The sequence below is a fragment of the Limulus polyphemus genome, unplaced genomic scaffold, assembly GCF_000517525.1.
Source record: "Limulus polyphemus unplaced genomic scaffold, Limulus_polyphemus-2.1.2 Scaffold87, whole genome shotgun sequence".
NCBI classification, from domain to species: domain Eukaryota; kingdom Metazoa; phylum Arthropoda; class Merostomata; order Xiphosura; family Limulidae; genus Limulus; species Limulus polyphemus.
The window spans coordinates 1057260-1068072 of NW_013665697.1; the positions used below are offsets into that span (position 1 = coordinate 1057260).

The window sequence follows — 10813 nt, forward strand, 5'->3', positions numbered from 1 at the left end:
AAATATTTTTAAGCCGTTTAATATATGGTACGAAAACCTCAGTTAGGAACTAAACAAAATAGAACCAAGAAGTAAACAAAATTTTCAACATCAATTAGCTACGGAACTTTTCTCGCAATACACCAATAACTTTATCTCGGATCAAAAATTGTGTTCACAAGTACAAAGTAATATTCCTTTATGTTCAAAAAGCCTCATGTCCAAGTAGAGCACAGCTGTCTTAGACTGATGGCAAATCGTTTTTGATTTTTGAATAGATGACACATACATATATAAATGCTGGCTACAAAGAGCACGAATTTTTCTTTAAGAATTTAGGATTTAAAATTTTCGTTTTTATTTTAGAATAAACGAAGCCTTGTCTAAACTATTTTATTAACTATAAGATTATAAATCGTTTCAAACAATATTTATTTAAAAATAAAACTTTCTTTGACGATTTATAATTTATTAGTTTAGACAAATATTTTTTTCTTGTTTTTTTTTTGTTTGTTTTAAAACCTTATTCGAATTCTGTACGAAAATAACATAAAAAAAATGATTTACCTTTCTGTCTTTTCCATTTTCGAGAAAAGCATATTATTATCATTTTTTTTTTTTTACAAAGGCTAAATTTCAGGGACATGACATGCGATTAAAACGGAAAGACACCGCAGTCTCTTGATTTCAGCCATCTTTCAGTTAGATTAATCTACGGAGACCAGGTGATGGGCACCTAGGGAAACAGAGTTAAGAAAAAAAATCCATTCCTTTATACGACTTTCGGGCCATTTTTACGATCGATTAACAAGATACCTTACTGGGTCAGAAGGGTTTGGCAAAAATATTATAGCCTAACCAGAACATTTGATGTGAAGATTTAGTGGAAAAGTACTGGGTGATGTTGAAGCATTCCAAAAACACATTCTTCGTTGCAACGTTTAGGGAGTGAACCTGGAGAAAGTAATAAGAGGTGAGATATAGACGTGTGAGACTAGGCTGAAGTTTGGTGTGCTAAGAGTGTGAATAATTTCCCAATTAATATATTGATGTTAGGTTCAAATAGTTACAGTGAAACTGTCATTTCAAAGGACACACTATCTCCCTCTATACGAATAAGCTGTTTACTATGATTAATTAATGTTAGCACAACATATATATTATTCAATTTTAAACAGTATTCTGCTTGTATGGTGTTGCGAATTCATGGAAAGCGTTTGTGCTCAAATTCACACGTGAAGGACCACGTCATGCTATACCAGTATGTCAAGTTTTAGCAATCTGCACCTTTCAACTTTAAATTGAATGTGATGAAAAACAAAAAAGGGTCACATATAAGTAAAGAGGATAAGATGTTAATTTAATCATTTCTCTCACAATAGCTGTGGGAATTATAGATAAGACGTTTGGACTCGTTTACATAGAGAACGCGAGCTCCAATTAGAAAAAACAAACATGGAGACTTCTACACTCCTTTATACATTGAATTGCAGAATAGGGATCGTGAAATGTCTTACTCGTAGAAAATTTCATCCTGGATTTTTTAGTTTAAGTTTTGGATTAGAACGTAATATGTTTGACCGTTTATTAAGTTTCTTAAATAATATATTGTGTTCAAACTAGATAGCATTTTAAACTTTAAAAATTTATCATAACTCTGAGAGGAAGCTCTCTAAACAATTCATTGATAGGCCTAAATAAAATGTTTTTAATTGTGTACCAGTTTAACGTTGAAAATTATTTATGATTTTAACTTTATACACAAGTGCCAAAATACTATAATTAGCCATGTTGTTTAATATTTATCAGTTACACACCAACAAAAACTTCCCATTGACCGCGAGGCATCAGTCCGTTTAAACTGCAAAGTTAAACGTTTACATACCAAAAATTCCAATTCCTAATGAATAGAAGTTCTAAAACAAAACAAAAAAAAAAGCTTCCCACAGTTGTTTGGCTAGATTTGATATTTGACGTCTCTTCAAATGGGTCCCATGTAGGGAATTAGCTTCCCTGTTTTTTCGAGGTTATGCAAAAAAGTAAATATGATATTAAAGTTTGAGTTCAATAGGTGGACTTATTACGCCGCAAAAAAGGGCTATACTAATACCAATAAAAACTATAGTTAGAATTGACCAGGGGGCGAGAGTATCTTGCATGTAGTTAAAATTGATTTTGATATTCTTTTATAAGTGATTTAGGAAGATTCTTCATGATTAAAAACAAGGGAAATGGACAGCATCTGCCTAGTTCAGCGTGACACTTGTGGAGAAAGCCTTGGAGGCCTAAACTACAAAAATAGCACACATGGAAAGGAAGACAAAATACTGAAGTCTTTCGAAACGACCCCTTTTTCATCTGTGCTGCTCATATAGATTAGTTATTCAAGACTTTCTCCACAAGTGTCACGTTCAACTAGGCAGATGCTGTCCATTTTCCCTTTGTTTGAGTTTTACTGTTTATTATATCTAAGACGAAAACATATAAAATGTGATTTCTGTATACATAAATCTACTTTGTAAATAATCGCATATTCAGAAATTCTACTACTTATGGATGAAACCAGTTTTTTTTATATGACAAAATTGTGACGTGTCAAGCTCCAGCTCCAATAAAAAACACGAAACAATGAAAAATAAAAGCATCCGTTTGAAATATTATTATTATTATTACGGTACCGCGATCAGTTTCGAGTTAGATAAGCTGTTATTAGCATAACAAGATCGATTATAGGAAATTGTGTCCAAATTAGGTTTATGTGTATTTAAAAGATGGAAACAACTATGTATAGATTTTGCTTATAGATACATTTTTGTGTTTTTTCATAACGGAATTGTTTTTCTTTGAGCCAAAACGACGAATTCTAATAAAAATGTGAACAATGCATTTGTTTGAAAATTCATTGATATTAGTTAAAGATGATCAGACTTTTAACGTTGTGAAGGTGTGAACAATATTAAAAACAAGCAAAAGAACCCGTCCCCAGTGTTGGAAAAAGTTGAAGTTAATCTATCAATTTAAATAATTTCATTAACTTTTAAAAGGTTTATTGTGTTGCACTTTTGGTTTCACTCAGAGCTTTGGCTCTGAGCTGCTTATGCTACCCACCGCGAAAAGTAATTGCTGAGCATTTCAGTCATGCTAAGAGCCGTTCAACAATAACATACGATAAATCTACATTTTAATTCTTTAAGTTACGTTACATTTTGAAATGTGATTGATAGTGTGATTAATTCCTAACAATTTAGTGTAGAACACCCTGCTTACGAAATGAAATTTGGCATCAACAATATTCATGCCTGTTCTCCCGTCATTTCAAAAGTGAATGTTGAGATTTGCCTGCGTGCGCAGCTTTTTAAACGGGAGACAGACGAACGTTCGGACAAGACACCACGGTTCGCATTATATACGAGATAAGACAAGTGTGTTTTAGCTACATAATGAGTTGCATTTTTTAAATACATAAAAAGAGGTGAATTTTGAACTATAAGGCGAGCTCATTTAATTTTTTATTAATTAGCTCGATATTCGTCAACTTTAATCCCACCAGAAAATAACAAGGTTGTTACAACAATATCAGTCTCCTATAGTTTTGAGACTGAACAATAAAGACATGTAAAACCAATTAGTAAAAAGTAAAAACAAATAAGTAAAATATAATTTACTAAATACATAACGAAGCAGAATAACTTAATCTTAGTTAATGTATGGGAGCTTTATTATTTTTTTAATTAAAATATTTATGATGTATTATTAATTTACCGCATTCGATAAATTTTACGTAAATTAGTTGATATTACATCATAATATCACTGATGGTCATTATCATGGCTTGTGCGATCGTATAAACTACTAACCATATATTGATTGATTAGCAATTGTCTCAATTTTACTAGAACACTTAAGACATAATAAACATAATTTCGTCGCACATAATCAGCCTGGCCGAGTACGGCCAGATGGTTAACAGGCCGGACTCTAGATCCGTGGTTCGCATTCCGTTGCCGAAAAAATAATAATAGTAGTAAATCAGGCTCTGTACTTTATGACCGAAGGTGCGTTATAAAAGTGAGGGTCAGATCACAGTATTTCATTGGAGTAGCCGAAAAACTGAAGGTGGGTGGTGTTGGTCATCTTCCTTTCCTCTATTCTATCAGTTGAAAATTAGGGACATATGTCGTTGGTAGCAGATGAGTAGCTCTGGAAGAAGTTCAACAAGCAGCAATAACTTTATCAATCCAATAGGAAAGTTTTCAATAAAGCAAGTAGCACAAGAATAGGTCTGAGTGAAGCTCAACAAACAACAACAACGCAATAGGAAAGTTATGAGTGAACAACTGTATAACAACATACCAACTCTTATTTTATCTGTTGATTAAGCCTTTCACTCATTAGAGCTCAGCAAGATGGTGTAGTAGAAATATAGTAATGAATATGTTTTTGAATTTTGGATATTAATCACAGTTTACTGACAAATTTAATGTATCACATTTCTTTTCCAATAATAACACAAACACGCCTTCCTTACAATAAAGTTTGGACGGATATGGTAGTCAGAAAAGGAAAAAAAAAGGGGAGAGGAGGGAATAACTTGTGATAATGATATTACTTCCAAATACAATTACTCAAAAATATATTTTTTTAAAGTTATCTTGGAGATTTTGACGCTTATTTCTTTATTATAACTAACATTTTACATTCTGGACGTTTTTTGTGGCGATAAGGTCGATTATATTACTGTTTTTTTGTTGTTCGTTTTTTATACAGGAATGTCTAAATGCTACATCGAACGTAGAGGAGATGAAGTTGATAAAAAAGTACTATGTCTAGAAAAGTAAGAACCCGGTTTTTCCATAATGCCAAATAAATGCCACAAAATATTTATCCGAGAGTCTCGCAAACGGTTGTCTCTCTCAGTTTATAAAATTAAGAAATGAGACGTTGGACTTGTTTTCCAGGAGTAGTTACCAGATCTTATGGGTGTTTTTTTTCCTTCCCATGAAAATGACCGATAATGTATATGTTACAAGCTATCAGACGGCTTTACTAATCGCCTCATTATTCTCGGCAGGCGTGCTGCAACTTAGGCTACTATAATGGTCCTTTTAACAACATGAAACTATATGTGAATATAAATGTTTCTATCAGGGTTGAGACATTTCAGTGAAGAATAGTAAAGAAATAAAGATAAATTCCAAGAATAGCTCTTTCTAGGAATTTCTATGAACATAATACTTATGATAAATTTCTCCATGCTCTGTATTATTAAAAAAAACGTACAGTTATCATTTCTTAAATCGATGTTTTAATCATATTGAAATAAGCTGTTCATCACGAGGCATGCCAGATACGCATAATATTCTGCGATGTGCTATTGATATGCAGATTTTAACTATAAAATAAATCTTTATTGAGAAAAATGTTAAAAATAACTTACATCGATATAAACCCCTGGCTGTTCATAACTCTGGGCTTGAGGATGTTCTTTAGGAAGATATCGGTAAATCTCCACACTGTTCTTGTACCACTTCACGGAGTAGAGGTCTTCAGACTCCTGATCAAACGTACAGTTTAACCACACGGGGTCGCCTTTCTGAACAACACTATTCACTTCTATATCTATAAGTCGAAGACTCGAACCTGGAATACGTATTAAGCAATATTTATTTGCTTCTTTTGAATTAAATTATTTTGTAGTTCAACAGTGTTTTATTTAACTTGTTAAGTCGAATTAATTTTCATTCAAATGTTCAATGTATATTTTACATCTTTTCACATATATATGTTAATTACAGTGAGTCAGTAGGGATTATTCTAGATTGAGGAACCACAAAAAGTGACTCTTATCGAAATCAGTACACATGAATAAAATATAGCTGGGAAGCTTGAGGGTCAGTTGTGTTAAATTCACTTTCACTCGTCGTATCTGTCTAGTTCTCATTGTGACAGTTTCAAATACACCAGATTGGAAGGCATCGCGTTCCTTAGGGTGTCTTTACTTTCATTTTACTTGTTTATATGATTACCATGTAAAACTAAACAAATAAAATAAAAGTTATACGCGTACCATGTGACTTTGAAAACTTTGAATCTATAATATTTAATAACATGTTTCAAATAATTGGAAATAAAATATTTGATACATAGTATTAAACATAATCATATCCGTCAGTATTTAATATAAATACTTTAACCTTTACAACTTTACATGACAAAAACCATAACAGAGACAGATATTGAAAAACGGAACTCTGATGTATTACCAATGAATTTGATTTGTTTTCACATCAGCTTTGATACATATTAAACTTCAATCAGAATTTTATCTAATGCTAAAATCTTTTATTTCAAGTTTATTATAGATAAACTTTAGATATTGGAATAGACTTGTTTCAACATTGACTTCTTCGAACAGTATTATTTTTCCAATAATAATATTCAGACCTCAACCTACTTTCAAACATATATAAGCAAGAAGAAAATCTACGTAATCGTTTTTTCATTAAGAAAAATGTCACACATCAATAAAAAAGAATTATCTTTTCATCTGTAAATCTTAGATTAATATTGCAGTGAATGTTATATAATATAAACCATTTACTGTCAATTCCTTGTAATCATATTTATCAACCATCGGGAAAAGTAACATACGATAAAAAAGACCATCAAGTAAAGTCCTGAGGATTATGTTCTATAAATCATGGGCTTTCAAACATCTGCAGATGATCACCTGGGTTCAGTAAGATAAATTATCCATCCTAATACACCAATCGGATTGCATTTAACATATTCTTTATAGGCGAAAAATTAATCAAAATAAATCAGTTGTACTGCAATAAAAACATTTAACCATGTGCATAAAGTTAATAGTTACTTTTTATTAATGATTAACACGTGTTTTATTTTTATCTCCTATTTCAGTGTCCTCGCATGTTAGGCCTAGTGGCCTCCACCTCGACTTATTTATCCCTCTTTAAAAACCATTCTTCAAATGAAACTTATTAGTGCCCCACTTTAAAAAAAAAGAAAGTTTCGTAGCTTGACAGTTCATGGTCCATTAAAACTAGTTAAATTCTCAATGAAATAAAATTTATTATTATTGGTGAGCTAATTAGAATAATAATATCAGATAATAAATATGCCTTTATTATTGGGACAAAACAGCAGTGGAATCATCAAATAGTTTTTTTAACTATGAAAATGTCGTTTAGAGCATTGAGGATTCTAATGTAAATTTACAGTAGAGATATTAGGGAGTTATCTAAAGGTTATATTTGACGATAGCTGTACTAATTGTTTATAAAGGTAAAAACTTTACTTTTGAAAACATGTTGTACTTTACAACATGTCCGCGTATTTTACAAATTAGCAAACCATTAAATCTTAAATCATAATGTGGGAAGTTAAATCTTTACAAAGTACTCAAGGTCTTAAAGTTAAACTTTTACAAAGTATTCAAGGTCTTAAAGTTAAACGTTTACAAAGTACTCAAGGTCTTAAAGTTAAACTTTTACAAAGTATTGAAGGTCTTAAAGTTAAACGTTTACAAAGTACTCAAGGTCTTAAAGTTAAACCTTTACAAAGTATTCAAGGTCTTAAAGTTAAACCTTTACAAAGTACTCACGGTCTTAAAGTTAAACCTTTACAAAGTACTCAACGGTCTTAAAGTTAAACCTTTACAAAGTACTCACGGTCTTAAAGTTAAACCTTTACAAAGTATTCACGGTCTTAAAGTTAAACCTTTACAAAGTACTCACGGTCTTAAAGTTAAACCTTTACAAAGTATTCAAGGTCTTAAAGTTCAACCTTTACAAAGTACTCAAGGTCTTAAAGTTAAACCTTTACAAAGTACTCACGGTCTTAAAGTTAAACCTTTACAAAGTACTCAAGGTCTTAAAGTTAAACCTTTACAAAGTACTCAAGGTCTTAAAGTTAAACCTTTACAAAGTACTCACGGTCTTAAAGTTAAACCTTTACAAAGTACTCACGGTCTTAAAGTTAAACCTTTACAAAGTATCACGGTCTTAAAGTTAAACCTTTACAAAGTATTCACGGTCTTAAAGGTAAACCTTTACAAAGTACTCACGGTCTTAAAGTTAAACCTTTACAAAGTACTCACGGTTTCCATGTCTTAAAACTTATTGCGAAAACAAATATGATAAAAGGTAAAGGGACTTTAAAAATCATTTTATATTTTTACTGTTTCACAAATTTTTGCTATAAAATATTTCGTTATTTGCTGGTAGTTAAACACAAAGGTACACAATGGGCTATCTGTGCTGTGCCCAATACGGGTATCGAAACGCAGTTCCTAACGTTATAGGTCCGCAGTCTTGCCGCTGTGCCACTGGGGACACTATAGATTATATATAATGTTATCTAAGTGCAGTCAACCACCAAATTAAATTTAACTTATTTTAACTTCTTGTAAATCTGCGATTAATGGAACATTAAGAACGTTTTATGAGCGCAAGAAGAACACGATAAAAAAAAAACACTAGTTAAAGCAACTTTTACTCAGCGTGATTAATAGCAACAAATATTGTCTTTGATTGTTTGCATATTATGTCTGTGATGCTGTCAGTCAAGTGTATGTAAAATAAAGTTTCTATAAACTTATGGACTTTGAAGTAGAGCGTATACTTTCCATATCTGTATAGTTTCAACGTGATCCATATTTGGTTTTGAGTAGGAGGTCTGTTTGAGGTATGTAAGACGCAACTGCATAAGCAAATGTAATGTAAGACGTATAAAAAAACGTCAAGAACCTTTTCATCTTCACTGTAATATAATGTTTAATGTTTTGGTAATTTCTCACCTCTGATGTTTTCAAAGAAAACTTCACTTGAACAAATAATGACCTCATCACCAATGACTTGAACTTTCGTTATAGATCACGGTTTGGTAAAACCCCTACACGCCGCTACACATAAATCTCCACTTCTTCTGTTCATTACAATGGCATTGACGAATTCACTGTGTAGATTAGGGGGTTCGGATTCGATCAGGAGAAACGGTCCATGCGACATCAACCAATACCTCACGTGTTTGTAAAAATATCCGCCGTGAAGTCTCTTAGAATACAAGTGTGAAGTAGTAGATCGTTGTAACAGTCAAATAAAACCGTTGTATTGGCCCTAGTGGGTGAGAATCTATACGATGTCTTTTTGGGTATATTATTCATATTGATTATATTGTCCCACATTTTCATTTAATTGCAAATTGTAGAATTACTTTGTTTCAACTTGAGCTATAAAACACAACTTTCAGACTCATTTAGGGAGTGAAATATTTGTATTCTTAAAATGAAAGATTAAAAGTATTTCGTGACGTATTGATCCCGTATAAAAAAATGTAAGAAGGTACAAAATTTACTTACACGTAGATCTTGCTACAAGTACATTGTTTGCATATTTTATCTACGTATTCTTAATAATATTTAAATGTTTTTAAATTATAGGCGTCATGAAATGAAGCAACAACCATCCCCTGGCTTTCTGTAAAGTGATTTAATCAAGTAAGCTTTTAGTTAGTAGCAGTGTTACTAAATGATCAACAACAATTTAAAAGGTATTACTTTTATTTGACGAAATAAAGTTACTGTCATCAGATTATTTGAGCCATAATGTTTGGATCATTAAAAATAATATTCCGATTTTGGAATGTTTAATTAACTTAAATTATTTAAAAAACAGCCAACTCTGTACTACTTATGAGTTCACTACGTTATATATTAAAATAGGTCTGAAAGCTTAATCGGGTTTTTAATGATCTACTTGATAAACGTTTAAATAAAGAAATACTTATTACAAAATTTAAATTTACTAAGCATCAATGTAAAATTACACTTAATTTTTTTGATATATGACAGTTATATTATTCTCAATGAAGATGTATTCAAGCAAACAGTGGGTAGTCCGATGGATACTAATTTCTCTTCAAACATAGTCAGCTTGTATCTGTTCTTCTTTGGGACCGGCATGGACAGGTGGTTAGGGCTCTCGTCTCGCAATCAGAAGGTTGCAGGTTCGAATCCCCGTCCCACTCAAGCATGCTAGCCCTTTCAGCCATGGAGGCGTTATAATGTGACAGTCAATCCCACTGTTCGTTAATAAAAGAGTAGCCCAAAAGTTGGCGGTGAGTGATGATGACTAGGTGCCTTCTCTATAATTTTACACTGCTAAATTAGGGGCGGCTAACGCAGATAGCCCTCGTGTAACTTTGCGCGAAATTCAAAACAAACTGTTCTTCTATGAAAATAATTTTTTGAAACAGGTTTAAAACTGTAATATACATAATTATAGTATTTTGGCACTTCAGGATGACGTTGTAACGTCGAAACATGTAGAGTCGTCAACTTTTTGAAGGCCAATGGTAGTGTTCTAATTGAAAACTGGCATATTCTACGAGTTTTAATCTAGATCTCTGTGTTGATAACTTCAAACAATCTGATGTGATCAGTAAGAGAAGAACAGGCCTTTTAGTATATTCCAAGAAAGTAATTTCTACGATTTTGAATAACGTGGCAAATGGAAAAAAATGGAAATATTATGACAGCTCATAAGTCTAGATGAGAAATCTGATCCAAGTGGCCGAGTTTGTGGTAAATAGTTAATTGGATAAAACCCAAGAACCCATCAAAATGCAAGAGCGTTTGAAAACAGTGAATAACACCCAATTCTTTTTTTCTGGAGAAGACACAGCATTGTCACGGTAGAACACCTAATAAAAGTGCAAATGCAATGTCATGAAGGTTACTTCAGAGATAGTAGTCGCAATGTTAGAAAAACACGTAGGTTCAAGAAATCTTGATAGAAATGAATAAAAACCATAT

The 10813-nt window shown here is 32.0% G+C and overlaps 1 protein-coding gene across 1 annotated transcript in view; it reads right to left on the reverse strand.

Moving 5' to 3' along the window:
• The window catches only part of LOC106468332, a 111077-nt gene that overhangs the window by 25010 nt on the left and 75254 nt on the right, over window positions 1-10813 (reverse strand). Inside the window, exon 2 of the mRNA XM_022397316.1 lies at window positions 5417-5619. Within this exon, the coding sequence (XP_022253024.1) occupies window positions 5417-5619 (203 nt within the window). The remainder of the gene's footprint in view (window positions 1-5416; window positions 5620-10813) is intronic.